General features: G+C 46.4%; 1 protein-coding gene across 2 annotated transcripts in view; it reads left to right on the top strand.

The window, feature by feature from the left end:
• The window catches only part of CELF2 (CUGBP Elav-like family member 2), a 295483-nt gene that overhangs the window by 130715 nt on the left and 140024 nt on the right, over window positions 1–24744 (top strand). The window contains exon 2 of one of the 2 annotated variants that reach the window (XM_044915547.1): window positions 10589–10785. In XM_044915547.1, coding sequence (XP_044771482.1) covers window positions 10589–10785 — 197 coding nt within the window. Of the gene's footprint in view, window positions 1–10588; window positions 10786–24744 lie in introns of those variants that run through there. The other variant, XM_044915546.1, reaches the window with a different exon arrangement.

Genomic DNA, 24744 nt, shown 5'->3' with positions numbered 1-24744 from the left:
TTCCTTATTGTCTCATTTTGAAGGAATCCTTCTTAACGATGAATTATATATTTCCCTGCCTTCTTACCCGGAGTTATTGAGCATAATGTGGCCCTTTCAGTGAGACAAAATTGCCATTATACAAGTTAATTATTCCGCTGTGAAGCTGTCCTTGGGAACCCGTGGAGAACAGAAGTCAGCCCCAGCTCGGAGTGGGCTTTCCACAGCTGCGCCACCTCGAAATCGGCCAGCGACATCACTCTCTGGGCCACCGATTGCAAACCCTCTCCTTTGCTACCTGCAGTCTCCTGTGGGTCTGAAAGGCAGATGATCAAGGCTGCGAAAAACCAACATAAAGCATAAGAATCTTTGAGGAATGGATCAAGAAGCTCCCCAAAGAATTGAAAGGGCATAAACATCAGGGCGGGAACTTGGTGACACACGTTTTGACTGCTCGGAGGTCCTTTTTTTCCCTGAATTCTCTTGCTGGCATTCCACAAATGTGGGAGGTTGAAGGCACTACCCCCAAAAAAGAAATACATCTGAACCTAATAAATTGTTAGTCTACAGAAATACGTATCTTCTCTCACAAATGGATGCCGTTCTGTGATCTGAACGGTCATTAATATGACGTAATTAGTTCCTAGATATACTGTCAACTTTAGATATTCCAGATCAGTGGAAGGAAACCGTGGCATCGCTAACCTCCAGCACATTTATATCAAGCCTTATACTGCTGGCTGCATCCCTTAGGCCACCATTCATTTTAACTTGTACTCCTTGATTACACATCATTTCTGACCAAGGAAGGTAGGCCAAAAGCAAGTTGAGGAGGAACCAGCCTGAGATTCAGTTTTGCCGTTGATAAATGATAAAATGAATAACGAATGAACAGATAATCAATATTTAACGGGAGGGTAGATAGAGTTCTGAATACAGGGCAAGCACAGAGGTCAATGAAGTCTTTGTCCTTTCGACCAAAGTAGGAGAGCCCCCTGAATGGTTTTTGCAATGGTTTTATCACCAGAATGGCCAGAATTAGGACAGTGGCAGTGCCAGGGCAAGTGGACCCAGAGGGCATCTAGAGAAAAATAGGCATGACTCAGTAACTCATTGGTAATAGGTGTATCGATCCTCAGATTCAATAGAACAGTGCCAAGTGGGATAACATGGTTCTTTATAATCACGGTTCTTTATAATATTGCATAACATGTGACTTAAATTTTACAACTCTAAAACCTTCTTGCTATATTAAATCTCTTGATTCAGAAAATATACGTTAGGCACACTGAGTCTGGACAGGCCCCATGCTCACCTTCCAAATGAGGTCTTCTCTAAACATCTTATTTAGAATTGCACCCCTCCAACCGACACTCCACGTTTCCATCCCGGGCTTCATTTTTCTCCATTGAAATGAATGACCCCTTTCTAATCTCTTGGAAGATTCTCCTATTTTGTCATTTTATGCCCCCCCCCGAAATAAGCTCCTTAAAGGCAGTTTTACCTCATTTTATTCATTGCTGTCTCTCCAGCACCTTGAAGAATGCCTGGATCGTGGGGTCACTTTATAAATACCTATTGAATTAATGATTGAGGAAGACATCCTTGACATCGCGAATTTCAGAGTCTCACCGTGTACCGGACTGGGGGCTCAGTGAGTTACTGTTTCTGTAGGTTCGGCGGTCTGAGACGGGGAGAGGTCCGGGCCAGCAGGAGATGTGTATGATGTGTGTGTTCTGTGTAAGGTGTCGTTCCTGGTCTCAGATTTGGGGCAGGGTTAGGAGGCCCTACGGAGCCGCTCAGAAAAACAGAAGTCACATGTGAAACCAAACTGGAGGAAAAGAAGACAGGGAAGGATTCTTGTTCGGTACGCTGTTTGTGGTGGTCCAGAGCCTTCTGTTTGCTGCAACTCTAGAAGAGCAGATTGGAGGGTTGAGCGGACCAGGAGGGAAGGGACTGCCACACACAGGGTGGTGAACAACAGGAGCGACAGGGTAGGTGGCCTCCGTGGGACGTCACGCCACAGGAGAGGTGCAAGAGCTTCTGTGGATGCTGGTGGGCCCCCACTTTCTGGCATGGTCAGTGGAGGTGGGCAGCCAGGGCTGTGCCTCCCAGCTCGAGGGGGGCAGTGCCGTGATGGCCGTCCCAGCCATGGGTCTCCCCAGCGTGGCATGGTCCCCCATGTCAAGTGCAAGCTCCACGGGAGGGAGGGGGCGCTGGGGCTGCTCTCTGTCAAGTCGCAGCCCCCTACCATAGCCTTTTTTCTTTGAAACCGTATGGCTCCTCTTCCTTTGCCTCTGATTGGTTCATATGCCACTTAAAGCTTTGACCACCAGGATGAAGCGTGTTGAGAAGCGTGTTTGGAATGCCACGTGCCAGTCCCCGTGGCCCAGTCGCCCACTTGTGGCCGGCTTACTGCAGGCCCTCGTCTGTCCCTCTGTTCTGGGCATTATCGCTTCATATTTTGGTTCCACGTTGTGCACTCTCTTTTCGTTGGCTGCGAGTGGCTTCGGGGCATCAGTGACCTCTTTTTCAACTCTCCTTCAAATCTAGCACCGTGCCTGACATAAAGCAGGTCTTCCGTAACTGCGTCATCTGAAGGAAAGAAAATAAGATTTGGGGGGAGAATCAATTCCCAGTGGGTTTGACAGAAACAGGCAAAGGAGAACCGTCCACGTTTGCCACCAGGGAGTGGAGAGTGTTGTCAGCCCTCCCTGCTGACTTCCTCTTGCATCAGTAGCTCCTGGCAAAATAGTTTAGCCGGGGCTGGCAGCAGGAGTTACGTGCCTCAAGAAACACGGTGGCTCATACCTAGGGATGGGGCACCCGACGTGGTGTCCGTGCTGTTTGCCCTCTCCGTGTATGTCCCTTATTTTCATCATTTGCTGCTAGCAGGTGACTACAGGAGACATCTTAGGTGAAGATCCGTGTTCAGTATGGGGAGTTTCCCCACATTTGTCTTCATTTCATAATGATTCACATTTCACTTACGTGATGGGACCAAACCAGCATCTTCCCCATCAGCCAGAAGGACCAGGTACAGTGACTTGCCCAGGCAGACAGGTGGATTCCACAGCACTGAGCCATGGGGAGGTAAATCAGATGGGGAGGGCACCTAGAAAGGGGCATGTGTCCAGAGCCAGGGGGCCCCCCACTTCCTCTTCCCATCTACAAAGTGGGGGCAGTAATACTGCCCTCAGCCTTGGGGGGGGGATTAATTAATGTGAGCTCCTTGAGGACTTTGAAAATGTGAAGCCCAATATAAATCTTCTTTGTGATTATTATTTCCCTGTTGCCATTTCTAAAAGTTCATCTAAAAAACTTCTCCCTATACAAATGCCTTGTGCTCTGCTCTGAAGTCCACTGAACTCTTTCTGATAAATTACTGAGTGAAATGAGTTCCCTGGGCAGGGGCCATCCAGAGCTGACACCTCACTGCCTTCCCAGAGAGGGTTGTTGTATGTTCAGACTCCGGGTACCCCCCGGAAGCCTCCAAATTTACTTCTTTGTGCGGGTTTTCCGGCTATCTGCTTTTTACTAGCCGTCAAGTTGAGATAAGGTAATAAGGTTTCCCTTTTACTTGGTGAATCCAGACGCTTGTGCTGTGTGGTCTTTTCTGTGGGAGTCACTTCCTACGAGTCAGGGTTACATTTCACCCTGGTAAACAAATATATAGCTTTTAGACCTCCCTCCAAATACAATCCAACATTAAGTCCAGCAATCCAGCAGGATGCCCTATCACAGGTGTGCTCTTTCCTAGTCAGCTGTGAATGAAATCGATGTCCTGTACATTCTTCACAAGCTAGATATTTTTTCCACTTTGTCAGAGCACAGGGATGAATGTATTCTGCATACGTGTTCTTATGGGAAACTTGAACTTTGCTTAAGAGGAACACGTATTTATTTACAATTTGACCCTTTGGAGAAAGGTGTTGTCTCCTCCTTCAGTGACTTAGGGTATGATTTGCTCCAGTTAATCTTCTGTGAGTTCAGCAGCTGGCCTCCAGATGTCGCTCCTCGGGGATTTGGGGTCCCATCCTGTAACAGGCGTTGCCTGGGCTCGCAAAACTTTGGTAACCCGAGGTGACAGTACCTCCCAGGTAAACACAGGAATGCCCTTGGTTTTGTCATCTTCTTGGTGAGAGAGCACACATCCAGAGAGTCTTGTTGTGTTTACCAAAACCATTCAGCAACTCAGAATCCCACTGTAATTAAACTGTAGCTGTGTCAGTCCGGTGGCGAAGGTGCTGTGTTGAAAGGTAGCCACAGAAGATGGACGTTTTCCTCCATCATGGTGACCCCGAAACAGTACATTTTCAAAAGGACGTGCAATTCCCAGAGCTTGAAGTTTGATGACAGATGATTCCTTTCTCCAAAGTGAGAGGCCGTGGAAGGTTTAGAATTAGAGGGTTGTGCCTTCCGAGCGGGGCCGTGTCCAGGTCTCTGCCGGGTTGCTCGTGGTGCGGTGTGGGAAGTGGCTGGTGCTGGACCCTGGGCGCCACATTGCCAGTCGATGGAGGAGAGAATTGTGTTTTTAAATGATAAGCAACAACAACCTGGACAGTGTGGAAGATGGTTCATAGTACTGAATTTCATGCCCATCCTGTTGTTGCCCATGCCCGCCAGAAGGCTCCAGGCTCCTCGCCAGCTTCCTTCTGCCTTTGCCTTATGCAGCTCAGTCTTAGACAATTTCCTGTGATCACCAAACAAAGCCTGTTTCTCCATGTGCTATTACTTAAGTACAAGTGATATTAAAAAAAAAAAAAACGATTCCTGAGCCCTTTGAAAGAGTGGCCTGTCATCTGACTGAAGTGATGGGACTGCAGTTGGGCTATTGGGACGAATTGGCACAAATTGAAAGAGATGATGCTCTGGTAACCACCCTGAGTCATCAGCCCATTCAGCAGCTCCATCTGAGCCTGCGGGCTGCTCTGCAAGGAGTAGGTGGCACCTCGTCAGCTCTCCAGCCTGTGCCTCCGTCACCTGTGAGCCCCAGGGGACTGCATTCAGACACAGACGGGGAATCGCCCCCAGGCTGTAGGCAGCTGGTCATATTACCTAAATTATCTTCTCCATACATCATCATCTGGGCCCAAAGCAGAGTCGCAGGTTTAGAGAAACGAGCCAGATGAGAACGATTCTCTCTCTCTTTGTTCTGCAAGTAAGGAAACCGAGGTCCAGAGTGGTGGCATGGTTTACCTGGGACCCCTCAGTGAATGTAATGCTGAGCCGTGCTGAGAACCCCGGCCATGCAGCCCACTACCCTACACACAACGCTCCTGCATTGGTGTCATTTTCCTGACCCCTTATTCTTGTTTTCTCAAAACCTCCTGATGAAATAATATTTTAGTGAATTTCAACTCTCATTAGTTTTTTTTTTTAAGTATATTTGCAGCTAGAGGTATTTAATTAAGGTTAAAATTAAAAATTGCTTCTCGGCTGCACTACACCCTTCTCAGGTGTTTAGTAGCCGCTTATAACTATTGGCTTCCATGTTGGATTGTGCAATTACAGAACATTTCCATCACTGCCCAGGGTTGGGCAGCATGGATACAAGATCCTCTAAAAAACAAAAATCAGGTAGATGAAGAGGATAGGAACAGTAAGATTGTTGATAAACCATCAGGGAGATTAGCTGTGTTTATACAAAATTTTTCCAAGACAAGGCATCCTTTTGGGATATCTTCTGAAGGGGCATTTTATGTCTTTTTTTTTTCCCCCCAACATTAGTACAATTACTTATAGCCACTTATCATTTCTTATACCCATTTTGTAAGTTTGTTTTTCTAGTTTTCCTATAGATTAGAGGAGATATAACGCAGAAAGTTGCTTTCTAGGCAACAAGATGAAAGGAACCATCGGTGTTTTGTTACCACTCTCCAAAAGGAAACCTGCACTTCACTGGGCCTTATAAAAGCTTATTGTCCTGGAATTAATAACAATGATATGTTGAAAAATTATTATAATTTTGGTAACATTTGACTGCTTAGAGGAACCTCAGAAGATTTTGCATGTCCTCCTTTGATCTAGTTTTCTTTACACAAAAATAGAGTAGGGAAGTAGGTCAGTGCCTGTGCTAAAAGCAAAAAAGTAAGCGCACTCATTTTTTTTCCCCCCAAACATCATTATGTTTTCGTCTTGGCTCTGAGACTGATACCACCAATGCTTGCTGGCTTGGTGCTCTCTAACTCATGGTCCGATTCCATATGGCATCTGTCCTGGAGGAGCCTTACAGCCGGCAAGAGCAGAATTGGCGCTCAGTCTCCTGCAGTTTGTAGGTGAGATGCCAGCCGAGACGTATGTGCTTTCGTCCGGTGCCTGCGCATGGCCACTGAGTCTTCAGGAAACCTCAGCCTCGAGAAACCCAGTTTATGGAATACTGAGCAATGACAATTAGCCTTTACATCTTAATGTGTCCAGATTCTGCAGACGCCTCTTTTTAGGGGTGTGACATTGGAAAAGTCACTTTACCTCCATGACTCTCAGGGGCGTCATTTCCAGAACAGGGGTAATCATGCCAACTTTGTGGAGCTGTTGTGATATCGTATGTCAAGTACCTGGCAGAGTTTTCTGGCAAAGAGGAGGCTCTCAATAAGTATTTGAATTTGAATCTAATTCCTGCCTTGTAATAGGTGCTAAAGATGGCTAGGGAATACAGAGAAGTGAGCTAGTCTAATTTTCTAAGCCTGAGGTCAGAGTCTAGTAAATAGATGATCTTACTGAGATTTGGGTTATCTGTTCCCATAATTACCCCTCTGTGAAGAGCACATTGGCTCTCTGTGGCCTCTGGCAAGTACCCCCAAAGGTTTAACTGTTGGACACATAATTTCTGGCTTCCTTAGAAGTGTCAGAGGCTTACAGCCTCTTGAGGACAAAAGAAGTCAGTAAGTCTCTGCTAGAAACAAGCATCAGCCAGGAAGAAAGCTGGGAGTCCAAAGAAGGAGGAGCTTGCCTGCATTAGAGCAAAGTTAACCAGTCCTTTGTAGTACCATTAGGGTCTCGGTGAGGCATTCAGCAACGTGGGGTCGGCGAGGTTAGGACCACCTGTCCTGCACAGAAGCTTTTGATTGAGAAGATGTGCTGTTGTGGTAGTTTGTGTAAGAAATAGACATTGTTGGATTTACTTAAAGGATTATCATGTGCTTAGCATTCGATGGTAATCTTTGGAACAGTTGTTTGCAAAATGGCAAGTAGTTGGGAAATAATGTGTAGATGTGGATGAGAGGTGCTCATTGATGTCACCCTGTGGGGATGGAGAGAGGAAGGAGATCTGTGGAGATGGAGACGTTGTTATGTGATGATTGAGAAAAATGTGTGTTTTAACATAGTCTTAATGGAGCCACAAGTTCAGCCTTTGGCCCCCTCCTTTTCATAGATAGTAGAAAGTGTGTGTGTGTGTGTGTGTGTTTTTCCTTTAGTGCTGCCTTTTATTTGACAGTGTGATTCTAGGGACCCAATAGGATTTGCTCTTGGCCTTGTCTTCTCTTAGATTTACCCTGAGCCATTCACTCTCAGCTCAAGGGAGACCTGGCACAGTGTTCAGCCACATGATGGATTAGAAATATTTCGTGCTTTGGAGCCCATTGGGACTAGGTTTGAATTCTGCTTCTACAGTATATAAGCCAGTAACCTTAAGAAAGGAACTTAATTCTTTGATGTTTGCATCCAGAAAATAAAATTTTCTCATAGGGTTGTTACAAGGATTAGAAATAATGAGTGTAAAGCACCTCACACAGTATCTGGCATGTATGTCCTCACTAAAGAATAGGCATTATTATTTAGGATATGAATTGTGTTTCAGTCTCCACTATGAAAAATTGGGGATTGAAAAGAAGGTTTGTAATTGTCACTCATTCTGAGTGCATCACAATTGCAAAGATGCGATTTAACAGTAGAAAAAGCCAACACTTCTTAGACACTTATTCTGGGCTATGTTCTGTAGCAGACACCCGACTCTGAGGCCCAGAGTGGCACAGATCGGAAGGGCTGGCCCCGGAATTCAGAGCCCATGCCCCGAGCCCTGACAGCCCACTGCCTCAGGATGATCGGCGGTCTTGCAGGCATCTCTGCAGGATGGCTGATGGGGAAGGGTTATAAATATGCACCTACCAACATAAAGAGCAAAGGCATGAGGCGTAAGCCCTCTTGTCCGCTTCCCTTCCTTTAGGCGCCTTGGTGAGTATTTTTTGAGGAAACGAAAAAGGCCCCTTACGGGGAAGGCAATTATGGGAGGCTTGCTCTAAGTTCAGGCATGAGGACTGGGATACCGTCCCCTAACGCCTCCATTGTATTAACTGTGCTCTGTAGAGCCGAGATGCAAGAGCCCCATTTTTGGAACTTCCGTTCCCTGTTAGCTGAGACCTATGGCAGTGCCTTCCTCTTTTCATCCTAGCTGGTTGTCAGCAGCAGTAACCACAGCCCTTCCTGTCCCAGAAATACATCTTGCCACACTCTCTGCTCTCAGCGAGCTGTGAGCACGACATTCTGTTCTGCGTGGGGCTTTGCCACCTCCAGTGTGCCAGAATCAGCTCGGTGGGGTTACAGCGTTCACTGAATTCGCACAGGGTGATTCGTAAAGAAGTATATAGGTGCCTAAGAACAAGATAAACGATCAACCTCTACCATAAACAAGCATCACATTGCACCTAAATTGTTGAAAGAAGATTTTGCACTCAAAATTTTATTCAGCAGAACATTTTTTATAACAATAAGGTTGATTAGAGAAAGCTCTGAAAGTGCTTCAAGTTAGACAGTCTGATTGTTTATCTCAAGAATAAAAAAAAAATTAAGTGGTAAACTAGGGAGAATGAGAAGAAGTGGAAATTGGAGCCAGGACCTAGTGAAGAGTATTTGCCATCATTTTCCTCTCGGGATTAAATTGAATTCAGGATTTCTCCTTTCTGCAGGCTTTTTGTTTGTCTTTTAGCCATCACCCAGGGTCTTTTTTTTTTTTTATCCGGGGCTCAGGGTAACCCTAGCTAGGCCCACAGCAGACTAGAGGTGCTCTGGTGGTCCTGGATTGTGGTCTTTAACCTAATAAGGAACCCTGCTTAAGATCCTTGACTATCTTCTAATTATTACCCCCAGGCTACCGGGAAATAACACCTGCCATTTGCAGTGAAGTAAAGTCCAGGTGGCCCCTTTCTGACCTTTCTGCCTCCTGAGCTGGGGGCTGGCCCATGGTCATGGGAGTGGCTTTGGTGGTACTCTATCTGCAGGGTTTGCACTTGCTTAGGTGCATTTTATTTTCACAGGATGGGATGTTAAATCAAGAACACAGTACTGCAAATGAATGCTGCTCAGGGCATTCAGCCTTGTCACTTGGCAGAGTAGGTGGCTTTAGGGTGCATTAAGGAGTGTTGGGAGGAATGAAGAAAGTAGGGGATTTTGCTTTACTGTTTATTGCAGCTCAAATAGGAGGGATCCAAATCTTTAAAAAAAATGAATGCCTTCATCATCATATTACATGATGTTGACTAGAATGGCAGAATTCTAAATGAGAGCGTTCTCTCTTCCAAATGAGGGTTTTGGAAAACAGCATTAAAGAAGATTGGTATGTAAAAGCTTATGGTCTCGCCTTTGTATCAGCCCCAAATATTTACTGAAGCTAAGAGAAGAAAAGGCAGACTTTTCTCTTTTCTCTCCCAAACGTGTGATTGTTTAGAACTCAAGTACAACATCTGGAAGTCAGATATACAGAGAGCAATTTATGGAGTGTGAAAGATTTGAAATATTCAGTGTCCTTTAGTGGGAACTCAACTTTCTGGGGCTGCATTTTTTTTTTTTCCTGCACAAAGCAGGCATTTCTGAGATCGCCTTTGCCTCTCTGAATTAAACCCTTTGTGCCTGGATCCCATAAACAATGTGCTTTTTAAACGGGAGCCCCCGCCCCGGTCCTTTTCTCCAGCGTGGGCAGCCAATCCGCCGCTCCGAGATACACTGCTGGAGCACTTTCCATTCTGAGCAGCAACAACGTACTAATTTGATGCACACATGGATGCCTCGCGCACTCTGCAAATTCATCACCAGCATCTTGCATTAGTCATCTGACGGGCTGCCAAGTGTTTCATTTTCTTTTCATGTGACTTTATTATTACCACCTCTCTCCTCTCTTCCAAAAAACCTCCAAAAGGCGGGGCGGGGGGGGGGCGGTGGCGGCGGCGGCGGCGGCGGCGGGGGAGAATCCAGCAGAAATCCAGCCCTGCCCTTCTTTGCACACGAGAGCCAGTGTGGGGCTGATAACGCTGCGGATGCGTTGGTGGCAGCCTTGCAGAGCGAGACCTGCACTTAACTTGCAGCTGCCTCCCGAGCCGGGCTTCAAGATGTCCACGCCCCGGGTGACAGCCGGCGGGGCGCTGCCCTGTGCTCGGGCGGCGATGCTGAATAGCAGCTTGCAGTGAGAGCCCGCAGCCGCTGCCGCCGCGGAGCAACCTAATGGTGCCTGTGCTTTGTTTTAGTTCATCAAATTTCTACGACTCATTAGGCACTTTGCCCCGTGCTCCTCTTCCTCCTCCTTCCGCCTCCCCGCCCCCACCCCCACCCCCATTCTTTTTCTTCCTGTCCCTCACCGTGCAGCCCTAACTCTGGCTCCCGGTTCCCTTTTTGACAGTAACGGCACAACCAACAAGATGAACGGCGCTTTGGATCACTCAGACCAACCAGACCCAGATGCCATTAAGATGTTTGTCGGACAGATCCCCCGGTCCTGGTCGGAAAAGGAGCTGAAAGAACTTTTTGAGCCTTACGGAGCCGTCTACCAGATCAACGTCCTCCGGGACCGGAGTCAGAACCCTCCCCAGAGTAAAGGTACAGACCGCTGGGGGGACGCGTGCGGTTGGCTGGGGGAGGGGAGGGCGCAGGGCGTGCAGTCGGGGGACGCCGCGGGGCGGGGGGCCGGCGGGGCTGCCCGCGGGAGGGAGGACCATGAGGGGAGCCGCCACCGCCGCCCGGGTCCTCCGACCAGCCCGGCTCCTCCCCGCGCCGGCACCGCGCCCCCGCCCGTCAGCCCGCCCGCCTGCCGGACAGGTGGACCGAGCCGGCCCGGGACGCGCGGGAGGGAGGAGCGGCGGGAGCGCGCGGCCGCGCCTCTGTCCAGGCGCGTGATTGCTCTCCCGAGGTCACTTCCTCGGCAGCGCAGGCTCCTCTCGGGTGGAGTGGATGCCTCTCCAAGGAACCGTGTTTCTCAGCCTTGCGTTGCAGAAGCTAACTCTTTCTCCCCCTGCCTTCCCCGTTATTGCCCGTGCAATTACAATTGCATTTTACTTTTCCATCGCCTGTGGGGACCCTGAAATGCCTCCCGAACAGTTAGTGTGGTGCCACTGGTGTAAGGAAGAAAGGGTACACTTTTTAAGAGGGACATCAATTCTTGGGGTTTAGATGGGGATCATTAAGTGAAATGTGCCTTTTCGGGCGGGAAGAAGCGCCCTAGTGGCCTGAAATAGTTAGCACACCTTCAAAAATGCTTGTGGTTTACGCCCTTACCAGTGGTAAGATTCAAGTGTACAATCTGGTGGTTTTTACTGCCTCCATTTTAAGACGAGGATGATGGGGAGAGGGGGTTTCAGTTATTAAAATAGAGACCAGAAAGCTCGTTACCGGGCGGAAGCTTCCGTGTGTTGGAATCGTCTTTTGCAAGCTCTGTGCAAACTAAATTTAAAAATATCTTCTCGGCTGCTACCATTTGGTCTTTGTCGCTGTTGTAATCTTGCTTTCGTATTTTTGTTCTTTCTGTTCTTGATGTCTTGGGCTGTCTACCCAGGGCTCCCCTGTCTTTTCAGTGGCTCTTGCACTTTCTTTTTTCTCTGTGCCTTGGAATTTGGGTCTGCCCTATTATTTTATTTTTCTGTTGCCTCTCAGGAGAGGTCCTGCAAACTCATTGTTTGGCTTTGAATGTACATATCCTGGAGTTGAACACATGAATGTTAGCACACACTTTTCTCGGAGCCTCTTTCTTACTGTCAAGGTGAAGGGAGAGGAGTAAATCATCGTTGAGACTGATGCTCTGTGACTCTGAGAAATGGTGGGCCGCCTCATGTTCTCTCTAGTTGTTGCGGTCTGATAGCACTTTGGGAAACCTTTGAAGAATTTTAAAGCCAGTACTCATTTTATAAGGGTGAACAGACATGCCTTCAGATTATGTTCCTAGGACTCCCGTTTTCTGTCTCAAGACGTGTAACACCAAGAGTGTTCTCCAAATAGCTTACGTGGAATTTTGTCCCCACAAACTCGATTGTCCCATAATTTGAAAAAAAAATCACATATCTAAAATTCAGTAGCATTTAAAATGTCACAAATTGGGGCAATGTTGAGAAGTTTATCGATAATATTCCTGAATTACTTACCTGCATGTGTCCCAAATGGAGAAGACTAGAATTTGTTTTAATATTTAATTTTTGTAGTATCCTATCGAGGAAAGACAGTACAGTGCACCGGACTAGAGCTAAAAGGTCAGCAAATAAGGGCCATCCTGCCATCTAGAATGACACCCACGGAGAACTAGGCCAGGGGCAGTAAGCGAGTGTTTTGGAGCTTTAGCCATAGTACATCCCAGTCTAGGAAAACATGCCTCCAAATTTCATTTTATCAGCATTTTTCAGGATGACCTCTGATATATATTATCAAAGCTCATTTCTTTTGTTGCCTGATTACTTGCATTTGATTTTACACAGAGCTTGCATTAGCCAGAAGACCCTCCTTTTAGTCATGAAAGTGTGCATGCTCTAGTTCTTCTACCATTTTCTCTTTTTTCCCCAGCGTTCCGCTGAGCACTGTCTTGACCAGGCTGTGTTTGAAACTATACATTTTGTTGACCTCATTCACTAGGTCTTACAACTAACCTCGTTTAAATAGTTTGCATAAGCCCAGAGTCTTGGAGGGAAGAGGAGGCATGAGGAGGGAACGAACTTTTGTGAGCACGTATGCTATGCACCAGGCCCTGTTTTAGGAGTCAGTTCCTTCAGTTCTTGCCGAAATCTTGAAATTAGGTGCTGTTTGTCACATTTTACAGATGAGGAAATGGAGGCTCTGTAGAAGTTAAGCAACAGTCCAGGGGGGCCCAGCTAGTAAGTCGGAATTTGAACACAGTCCTTCTGTCTTCACACACTGTACCACCATGTGCTCACCTCAGGGAAATGAGGCCACACACCATCTTTGTTCTGCTCCATTTCAGGGTGTGGCTCAGAGGCCTTCTCCTGTACCTCAGTGCTCCCCAGATGAAAGGAAGGACTTCTGCCCTTCACGAGCAAGGTTGATTTGGTCCTTGGCTTTGTGTTTGGTTTTCATGCTCATGGGCTTAGATCGTACATCATTCCAACTCATGGTACCATGGGAGAGAATTTACAGATGAAATCGTTAAAATCTTACCTTTGGAAATATAGGTCAATTCCCATTACTGTGGACTCCAAATCTCACATCAAATATTGCTTGAAGTACATGGGCTGTCAGCCAAAGCTTGAAAGGATTTTTGTTATACAGATATCTCTGTTGTAACGGTATTTGTTGTGATGGGATTTGAGCTGCATAATGACATTCCCTTCCGAGGATTACAGCCCTTAGCCACTTGCATATAGAGAGCAGCAACCACAGCTTGTCTTTACCTCATACCTGTGTGTGCCATGTGGTATTTTCATGTGCACACGTGCAGTAGGACCCCGCACTTGCATTGGTCCTCTGTCAGCAGACTATGGTCGTCATGTTTTCCCAGGGCTGGTGGCATAGCGTCAGATAACAGAATTTTCTACTAAACACGGTCTAAATGATCTAAGTAGGGCTCTTGGAGTAGTCTTAATTCATTGCCTCACTGACATGAGTGGTTCCAAGGAAAGAGACAAAATCAGGTTATTACCCAATCCAGGTGAATTAGGTTTTTCTTTCATTGTGCACCTGATGTTCCTAAGTCTTGAGGCATAAAAACTTTCTTCTATATTTTTAAAGCGTCCTCTAAGAGACCCTAAACTGTCTGTGCCTTCTCCCTGTTAATGTATGTGTTGGCTAGGCAGAGTCTGCAACTCTGAGGAACCCAGCTCGGTGAACTATCCCATCTACCAGGACTCATGGAGATGATGTTTTATTCAGTAGTTATTGGTTGAGTCTGTGGGTGGTGAGAAATTACCACCTAGTAGTTAAGAGCATTGGTTTTGAAGTCAGACAAGCCTAAATTCTGTTTCTGGCTCTACCACTCCTTGGGTGTCCGCCTTGGGCATGTTACCTGATCTCATCTGAGGATGGGGTCTCTCCTCCTAGGGTTGCTAAGATGAAGTTATATGCTTTGCACAGAGCTGAAAGGTGGTAGGAGCTTGTGTTACTAAGGCGATGGTTACTGTTATAGTTGCTGTTATCATCACTGTCCCCAAGAACTTGAAATCTAACAGGGACCATGAGGCCAGTGCACAGGTCACGATAATATTGAAGACCATGGGATAAGGATAAGAAAGAGAGGAGCCTATTTGAACTCTGGAAGTTCGGGGAGGGAATGAATACTTAGCAGCTGTGGAGACAGAAAGACATGGCATCTTTTCCAAATCTCAAAAGAGAAAAATAGGATTTCAATAAGTAAAGACGGTGTTGAGCATTACAAGTGGACGGACCGGCCTGATTTTGGGCAGGGAGGTGAAAAAGTGCAGGGCAGATTCTGGGAGCTATGAGTCCTGCCAGAGTTCAAAGGAAATGTGAAGTCCATGAAATGAAATGGCAGAGGGGAAAGTCACGACATCTGGAAATAGAGGCTGGAGCCAGTTCTTAGAAGGCCTTCATTCTCAGGCCAGAGTATTAGAATTTGATTGGAGAGACAGTGGAGGGTCTGTGAAGGCTCTGGCAGCCAGGGGAACAGAGACCAGGAGACCGGGGCAGTGTGTTGGCTGATGCGCACGGGGCCTGAACAGAGATGCCGGTGGCCGGGGCCGCGGAGAAGGCGCGTCCTGAGTGACACAGACATGATGGTGGTGGAAAGAAGGGAGGCTTGATAACTCAGCTGAGGTGGGGATGAGCAGGAGGACTTGGCCTTCACTGGGAGGCATGGGAGAGCAGTCAGCAGTGGAGGGAACGGGAGAGAGAGGAAGAGTAAGTTCACTTTTGATCCCGTTGAGTCTGAGGTGCCACAGTAATGCCAAGAAGGATGTGGGCCAAGCAAAGCCAGTGGCTTTGGTGGTCGGGAGGGCGTGAGAGCATTTCAGAAGGTGGAGGCCACGGATAGTGTAGGTTTACATGTGGGGCTATGAGTAGAGACTGCCCTTTCTAGTAGGCTGGCCTTTTTTTTTTTTTAAGAAAATAATAAAAAGGTGAAGCAAAAGGACATACTGAAAGCATAAGAAAGACAGGAATCAGGGTGTTTGAGGAGATAGAAAGAGTGGCTGAAGAGCACATGGAAAAGGGTAGAAAGGGACCTCAGTTGAGACAGCAGAGCAGTTAGAAGGAAGTAGCAACAAGCACATTTCAGTCTCATGGGGGGAAGTAGACAATACAGATGCCCTCGTCTTCTCAGTAGACAGCTCATTCTTGAGGAGGCCAGTGGAACAGAAGTCATAAGGAGAAGGGAAAAGATTTAAAACGACTGCTTTGGAAAATCCAACGCAGAAGAAGAGCAGGATTGCTGAAGAGCAGGAAGGCCCCATGACACCGGGATGGTGAGGATTGGGGAGTAGGGCCCTGAGGCTTGTGGTTCTGTGAGTGAGCCCAGACACGGGATCACCTGTTGCTGGAGAGGACCTAGACAGGTGCGGGAGAAGGTCAGGAAGGGTATTCGGTGTGTGAGAATGTCCTCTGAGACCTAAGGCAGGGAAGCTGATAAAGGCAGAGGGGTAGCTCTGGTCTGGGCTTGGCGATCAATCGCGAGTGAGGCCCCATGCACGAGGTGGCAGGTACAGCAGTGTGTTCATTGAGCCCAAGCTCAGAGCCTCCATGTGTTGGTAAATTGTGTTCCTCGGATCGTTGCTCTCTTGATAGCTCTGTTCTCCTCATAGTCGTACCCCGGGATCATAACACCCTGAAAAAGCATATTCCTTCGTGAACGCTAGTTACATTGTGCTAAGCTCAAGTGTTAAATATTATTACTGAGTGTTGTTAAGTTAAATGTTGTTATTCTGATTTTGCAGGAAGGAAAGCTGAGGGGTCTGTGCTCAGTTACTAGAATGAAATCATTTAACATTTGAAATTGGAGGATGGAACCAGGCCCTCGTTCCTGACCTCGTGCCTCATTGATCACCCCTCCCTCCCTCCCTCCCTCCCCCTGCAACTTCTTACCCCAAAGAGAGCTAGAAACAGGAAGTGGCTTTTGTCAACTATATCACTATGTGCCACAGGCCTGAAGAACAAAACTTCCTTTTTTCTCGAAATGTGCTCAGAGGTCGCGACAGAAGGACCGTGTAGCTGCAGCTCTTCTAGCACCTAGAGCCCAGAGTGTTCTGGGTGGAACAAAAATTAAATTCACGGCTCCTCTGGGAAGAGTTATTAAGTTTCCAAAGAGCAATTTCGTAGTGGTTGTGGCGTTTGGTGGCATTTCATCTTCTTGATGGTCAGGCTGCAGCTAGGCTCGCTGGACAGCAGCTCGCCTTGCCTGACTCGACCCTTGTCCCTCCCGCACTGCTCCTCCGCTAGGACAGACCATGAGTCGCCCCTTCCCTTCCAGATGCCTCTACTTCAGGCTGCAGGAATTCATTAGTAACATCGGAGTTTGGCCTCCTCTCCAGGAGAAGGATGAAAGGCACCAAAACCTAATCTTATTCATTTCAGAATTTGACAAGAGGACAGCCCCTTCACCCTCCCTGCCCCCCAGTCCAGAACGTTCTTCCGTGTTAAGGAAGAATGAGAGCAAGCTCCAGAACCTGTAAGAGACTTAGAACTATGTATTATCTCAAGCTCGTTCAGAGAATGCATCTCCGTTTCCTTTATCCTTACAGTAACAGTGTTACAAGCTACCTGTAAGAGACTTAGAACTATGTATTATCTCAAGCTCGTTCAGAGAATGCATCTCCGTTTCCTTTATCCTTACAGTAACAGTGTTACAAGCTACCTGTGGTTTGCATATTCAGGGAGAGGACAATGGTGCATGCTGCTGGTATAGTCTGAAGAGAGGAGCTGTCTTCTTGAACCTTAATCTTTAAAATGTGAAAGGCTTGCAGAGAACACCTTTGACCTTTTTATTGAAGGAATCCCATTGGAGGACTGGGGTGGGGACATTTTCATGTTTCATACCTCTCCTTTCTTCCTCAAAGAACTCTTGTCAGAAACTTCCCTTAAGTACCAGAAATGGACTTGGAACCAGTTTATTTAAGCGATGTCATCTTGAAATCCGTAATTGAGAAAGAATTCAAAATGCAAAAAGATGAACCAATTTTACATTTCAGAGCACACAAGTAGGGATAGGATTTCTGCCCTAAATCTCTTGGAAGCTAGGGTTGCTGCCCTAGATTTTCTGGGACAGCCCCAGTTTGGGTAGTACTGCCTCAGTGGCCCACAGGAAGGATCTTTCATCCTGAATTAATTTTACGTTAGCAGAAATCACTGTGTAACTTCCTGTGACATCTCTTCATTGTTGGCTGACTGAGGTCCTACAGGATAAATGTAAAATGCAGTCAGAATTTTTATATTCATGCAGTCAGGGATCCTTATCACATGCCTGTGAGGGTGGTGTGGGGGCTTCAGTGGTTTTATCATATGGCTGTGTGAAAGATTTAACGATTCATTTTCTTAAATGGACTTCTAAATTATTTTGACTTATACAGACTTCACCCACAGCACTGATGGAGGTAAATTAAGAAAAATGTTAAATTAGCCTCCTTTGGCTTATAGTGAGAAGGAATCCTTTTAAATACCCCCTACTCTGGTGCTGACACTGGACCATGCCTGTCTAGCCCAGCTCTGAATTTCTGTCACTTCTATCAAAGGGCAGCTTCTCCCCTGGCAGATAGTATCTGTCCTGGGCATATTTTGATCCTTACATCTCTGGTGAGAAAAAGAGGAAGAAAAGGAAGGAGGGAGCCACAGAGGTCACACAGAGAGAGCCAATATCAAGAAAGAAAAGAAACTACTTAAGGCTGCTTCTAACCATTTTGTTTTCTTCTCCTCTGTCTGGGACATCAGCTGGTCCCCAGCCATTTTGTCCCTGGTAGGTTTGCCTTTCTGGAATCAGTGTAGCAAGAGAATAAAGAAAAGAGACTCTGGATGAAAGGGAAATGGATTTTTTTGGTAGAAATTTACATGAAAAGTAAGCCCAGGGCTCTATGGCTTCTGTCTGTTGGGATCCGTCCAACACATGTTACAGGTTGACTAAAAGAGCTAAATCTAGATGATCTCACAATTTGCATTTCCCAGTGAGTGCATTTGTAGTTTGCCTGCCTAGAGGTCTTATTTGCCTTTTTATTTGCCCCCAACGAGATTTCTCCACATTAGACATGTTCTCCCATCAGTTACACAAGAGAACCACTCTGGCTTACCATACTGTGGGTCATTATGAAACCATCTTTGGAAATGAGAAGTCTGGGTTCCTGGCCAGAAAGAGAGTGCTTTCTTAGGGTGGTGCTATCAGTTCTCTGAAACACATATGCGTGGCTTGAGAGTTGGTGTACCATGACCTACCCTCCCTTCCTCACTTCCACTCCAAATGCTCCAGATGATCAGGCAATCAGGTTGAAAGATTGGCTTTCTTCCTCCTTCAAGCATTGCTTCTAATTAGAATTTATTGTTAAACCGTAGTTAAGTTAGATTTTAGAGATGTTTAGAATGCTGGCATTAAAAATATAAATAAAGTCATTACATAGCTTGTGTGAAAAAGTGTATTATCTTTAATCATCCCAACCACGGTGAAATGCACAATGCTGTTTGTACAGCTACAACCCTTTTTCCTGTGTTCATAGATTCTTTAGAGACTGAATCTTCTTGGACATATGGCCCCAGATGCTAACAAGATTTAGGCATGAGGTCTCGGGTTCTTTGTTCCTTGTCCAAACTTCACTGATGCTGAGATCATCCATTCATATGCTTTCTTTTCTCATATTGGCTAGCCCAAACCTCTTATGAGACCCGCTCTCCCTCCAGACATAAGTGTGCCAGGATGGGCCACTATGAATGAATGCACAACAATCAAATGACCTTCAAGACCACTGGAGACTAAAAAGGGATGAAAAGAGAATTGGCCAAATTGGGGAGTGGGGGGAGAGTAGAAGATAGGCTAAAATAATAGGATTTAGCAACAGATTGATAGCGGTTTTCATATTCTGGGAACAGAAATGACGGCTGGTAGTCCACTGGCTTTCTGGACACTTGGTCAAGAGAATTGGAAATGTTCTGACCCCCACTGTGAAATTCAGTGGAAAATCAGACATTAGGTATCTCGGTGATACATGAGGTATCACACTAGAGAAATTTGCAGTGAACTAGGCCAATTATATGTGTTAAAGAGTTAGAGCCATCCAGGGTGTGAGGGTATTATTGTCCAGTCTACTTTGGTGAGCACATGTGATGGGGAAGAAAACACACAATAAAGGTACCCATGGCATGATGAATTATGGGGTACATGGATTTCTCAAGGCCCGTAGACAGACACATAGGTAGCAGCCTAGAAGCAGCTTTTGCTACAGCTGGAAGAGAGAGCTAGTTAGCTGAACAGGGCCAGATTATAATGGTAAAAACTAATGGGTCTGGGAGAATGGGGACGGCAATTGAGACACCACAGGAAGAGGTATTAGGATCAATATTTTTTCACTCTCTATGTAAATTACTGAGAAAGATGCCCCTAATCCAGTTTCCACGTTCTGGCATTAATTCAAATTGGAGAAACCCGATCAGAGAAATATACTTTGGACAGTGATCAGTTTGAAGAATAAAGAAATGTAATTTCTCTATTTCCATTAGGGGGATCATAAATTGGAGTCAGAGATGAAATGAAGGATTGAAAGGGAGTATCCACTCATCACACTCCTTGATTGACCCAGAAGCTGATCATTATAAAGTATTTTGGGGTGTGGTAGACCTTAAGTCTATGGAGGATGAGTCCTGCAACCAGACACATACATGGCTGGCCCATGAATTGCTGGGTTTTTGTTTTTTGTTTTTCTGCTTTCTTTTTAGTTTTGGGTGAAAAAAATTGCTTCCTAAAGTCCTATAGTTTAACAGGAGCTGCATCAGAGACACTAGAGGGACACAGTCATAGGGAGGGTGGGGGGCACGAGAAACAATACCTCCGACAAGTTCATGATCAAAACAGCCCCAAATGCTAAACGTTACAAATGAAAATAGCAGACACCAAGTAATAAAGAACAGGTAATCCACCACCTTGCACAAAGAGCTTTTTCACTCCTCTATAGGCCACCGTGCCCGATATCAGGAAATGGTATTGAAAATGCATCAAGGAGATGGAGGCCTTCCAGAGGAGAGCAGCATGAATCACAGAGGTCTAGGAAGGTGAGCCCATATGGAAAGGTCTAGGAGGTTAACTTAAAAGGCCTGAGAGCATTGAGTCACAAGAATGAAAAGGGAGGAAGGCTGTAGCAAAACATAAAAAGAGAGGGATTGTGCTCTCAAAAAAAAAAAAAGAGAGAATATGATTGAAGTTTTGAAGATGCTAAAGTGCAGAGTGAGGCTATATATAGATAAGCTCTTTCAATTAATGCTAAACCCCTGGATTCTGCTGCTCAGACTTAAAATGTTGGCACGGCAGCAAAGTGTAGAGTTTGAGCCAAACTTTGACACAGAAGAGGTGGTGAGCTTAGAACATGATGAAAGTTACAGAGATGGCGAGCTCGCTAACTCACAGCCCCCAGGAGTGGACCTCTGGCCGGCGCTCCCATGAGGCCTCATGCCTGGAGCTTTTGTAGCAGGGATTTGGAGCCTTGAAAGCCATGGATCCCATTTCATGTAGACTAGAAAAGATGAAAGGTGTGGCCCAGAAAACTAACACCGTGTTTACCAAAGCACCATCATGGGGCAGTAAACATCTATCGGCGCCTACTGTGTGCAAGGCGTAGGACTTCAGGCTGGGAACAGAGAGATGAACAGGCCACATTCTTTGACCCAGAAGGAGAGAAGGAATTGGAACAGTATTAAAGACAGGATGGCCATAAGTTCTTTGGAAATGGAGTCAGCTTTGGGTGACACGGTGTCCCATTTTGTGCATGGGAACATTGTCTCTTTCAAAAAGTAACTCAAGTGGCCCCATGTGCAGAAAATCTTGGGCTGTTTGTATAAGAAAGGTGAAGCAAGAGAGTTAGGGGAAGGAGTCCGATGTTGATCTTTCCAGCAACGTGCCCCATATGTCCTCTTTCCCCTTTATCTGTAGGGAGTTGAGGACAGGAAGAGGCTAATGTTTTCACTAAATGAACCTTCTGGAGGGTTCTCCATTAAATGCAGAGTGGTCTGCTGCCCTCCTGTAGGATAGTGCAGACATGGAGGATATGTCCGCTGGCCCCCAGGACCCTTTTCCCGTGTAATGTCTTTGGTACAGGGTCCTGTGGAAGGATGTCTGGCCCCTGCCTGATGAATCTACATCCAGTTGATGCTAAAGAGTGACAAATCCTTTGTAGGAGGTATGTGTGTACTTGTGTTTGTATACTTATACAACACACATACATTTGTTTTAAACTTTGTAGCCACACAAAGTTCGTTTCTTCCAACACCATTTCTTCAGATGGATGTGTTACTCCCTCTGCAGTAGACCACAGAGGAATAAATTATCCATAGACTATTGAATGTTAAGTGCCTGGTGCTGGGCCTGGCATATGGTGGGAAGTGGATAAAGGACAGGAAGTAGCATATAGTAAGTAGAGCATGAGAAGACAGGGATGGAAAAGCAGTCCTGGCATCCAGACTTGTAGACTGTGTGTATTAGGAAGGGTTTGCAAAATTTTTTTTTGCACAGAAACCTAATGCTTCTTTCTCAACTAGTTTGCTAGAAAATATTAGACGTGATTTAAATAGACGTTTTATAGGGAACGAAAAGAACGTGGTAGGGAGGGAGCAGGGGGAGGGGTCATCAGAAAAAACCAGTGATCTCTGGGGACAGTGTATAAATGTTGGCCAAACAAATATTTGAAACTCTGTAGAGGGCCTCCTATAGATTCCAAACCCAAGCAATTATTCCAAATTCTTGATCCTCCTGTCCTGGCCTTGAGGACAACAGCTTCTTTCAGAGTAATTGTGTCTAATTATCTTGCTTTGGCCCAAATTTCCATGGACTCTGGATAATAACTGTAGGCCTTACATCATATTGCTTGGCACATTGGACTGTGTTTAATATTGAGAACCATTGTAGTAATTGACACCAGCATAGCGCAGAGTTAATGCAGTCCAATAAAGCGGTAAAAGTGCCTGTTTTTCACCTTCTGGGTTGCTGCTTAAAGATTCTCCTTCAAGTCAGGTTAGTTGGTGTTTGTATAGCTGGGTATTTGGTATTTGATTGTGTGTGTGTGTGTGTGTGTGTATTTTGTAAAGAATTTTCGGTTATTCAAAAGAGGATGTGAACCAAACTGGATGTGTTAAAAAAAAAAAAAAAATCAATGGAAAGCATTGCCTAATTTATACACCCTGCCATGCAGGAAACATACCTCTCCTTCGCACCTCCCACTTCCTTTAGGCTGGCAGGGGAACCGATCAACTTCGCTTCACTCTCTAGATTAAATCAAAAATGTCAATGGCAGAACAGCAAGTGGGGTTCTCTTTTCTTAAGTCCTCTGCAAGATGTTCATGAGTTGTCCAGGCAGATAGGACATTTTGAGATAAAGGACCACTGTTTTTGCCCTTTCTCTTTAGGATTGAATGCTAACTTGTTCATTTGGGGCAATTTGCCTGCCCTGCCCTGCGTGTTCTCCCTGTGGCTGGGGTGGAAGCTGGAGAGAGGGTTGCGGGCAGGTGCAGTCTCCATCAGGCCCTGGGTGAGGTCCCAATGTCCCGGTGGTGGTCTTAGAGTTCAGCCACCCGGTGGCTCGATAAACCAAAACCTAGTTTATGAAAACATTGCTTCTCAGCAGGTTGAGTGAGAAGACCTCGGAGAAGTGTTTCAAGGTGTTTTCTAAGGAGTGAGACAGGTCAATGAACATAAAGTAGTCCTCTGAGAGCTGCTGCCGTCCTACCTGCCATCCTCCCTCTGGCCCACTTCCGCACCCCCGAGCGAGCAACCTGGCTCGGGCGGAACCAGGAAACGCAATTTCCAGGCTCAGGCCTCTCTCCTCTCTGCCAAGCCCAGTGCTGAGTGTGGTGCTCTCTTTGTGGAGTGGACATCTGTCTAATGGGAACTGGATTGTGACCACCGGTTCATTTTACGCGGCGCCCCGTACAGCTGCCAGATGGTGGCGGGGCTTAGCTGTTTTGCAAGTCCAATATGGGTTGTGTGCCGCCCCCCGGGGGGCGGAAAGCTGAGGGGGTCCGGCCACCGTGCCCTCGTCCCCGCGGAGGCAGTGCCTCCGAGAGTCCAGGCTTTGCTCTCATCTCTCGGGAGGAAGACTTAAGAAAAAGTAATGAATAAATTAAAGCCACATCTTTAAAAAAATCAGGTCTTTTGGGTTTTCCTCGCTACCTAATTGTTCACTAATCTGGACTTAGGAGAACAGTTTTTAAGTGGGACATGTCAGGCTTTTACTCCACAGATTAAACTCCAAGGCACATAAAACTGTGACAGCTTAAGAGGCCACCGGAAGAGTCTGCGTCCAATGGCAGAGTCTGATTGTTGAACCTAGGCTGATGAGTCGTTTGGAAGGCCTGCCTCCTCCCTTCAGGGTGCCCTGCCCAGAATGCTCGGACGAAAAGAGAAGGGCCTGCCTCTCTGTGGCTCGCTCTTTGCCTGCATTAGCTGAAGAGCCGCGTGAGGATTTGTAAAAACCATCGGTCGGACTGCCCTAGCAACACGGAATGCTGTGTTGACATAATATTCCATGCCGTGTTCGCGATGAAAACGCTTTATTTTTAGAACACTTCAAAGTGAGGAAACCGTTAAGCCCTATCGCATCCTCTCCTGCCTGCCCCACCAGCCACTTCCCCCACTGCCCCAGGCAGAGCACACCCCCACTTTATAAAAGAGGAACCTGAGACAAAGATTAAGTGATATTTGGAGCAAGGCTGATAATGCCAGAGAAAATTGCTGATCTGGTCTTAAAATCGAACACATCCTTCATAGTAATTTTTATAATGCTCCTACTTCTCTTACCTACACCATGTGGGTTCCAGATGACCTTACATCTAAGCCTTAATATTGTATGTGGAGTTCAAAAGACAATTTAGCTTCCCATTTACTTCCCTGGCATTCATTCAAATAAAAATAGGCACATAATACCGCACCGTAAAAATCAAAGCCCCAGGCACACTTTGAAAATCCTGGAGAATTTATAATACTTATTTTCATAAGTATCTTTCATGCAACCAGCATAAATTTCCTTGTTAGAAGTCTGTGTCTTTTTTAATCCCTGAAACGGCAGTGCCAAGCTCAGTGCCTGGCATGAAATGGGCCCTTGGAATTAGCTGCAGATTGAATGGATGAGGGGAAGACTCCGTCTCTCTGATCCAACACCGACTTACCGGTTTTTACAGAGTTACTGCTGAAAAGCCGAGAGAGGCTTTTAACCGTTCTTAGAACGTGTTTGAAGAGCCTTCTGTGCCAAGCAGTGTGGAGTGTCCTGGGGATGCAGAGACGGAAGGTGTGGCCCACGGCCACAGGGAGCTCAGGGTCTCGTGTGGGAATGGTGGGGTGCCCAGGGGTGCCCTGTTCTGAAACAAACCTTTCACTCTGTCCCCGGGGATGACTGCCCCTAGGTCATCTCTGTCAGCACCCCCAAATATACAGGGCTG

The sequence above is a fragment of the Neomonachus schauinslandi genome, chromosome 5 (genome assembly GCF_002201575.2).
Source record: "Neomonachus schauinslandi chromosome 5, ASM220157v2, whole genome shotgun sequence".
NCBI lineage: Eukaryota > Metazoa > Chordata > Mammalia > Carnivora > Phocidae > Neomonachus > Neomonachus schauinslandi.
This window is presented reverse-complemented; position numbering and strand designations above follow the sequence as displayed.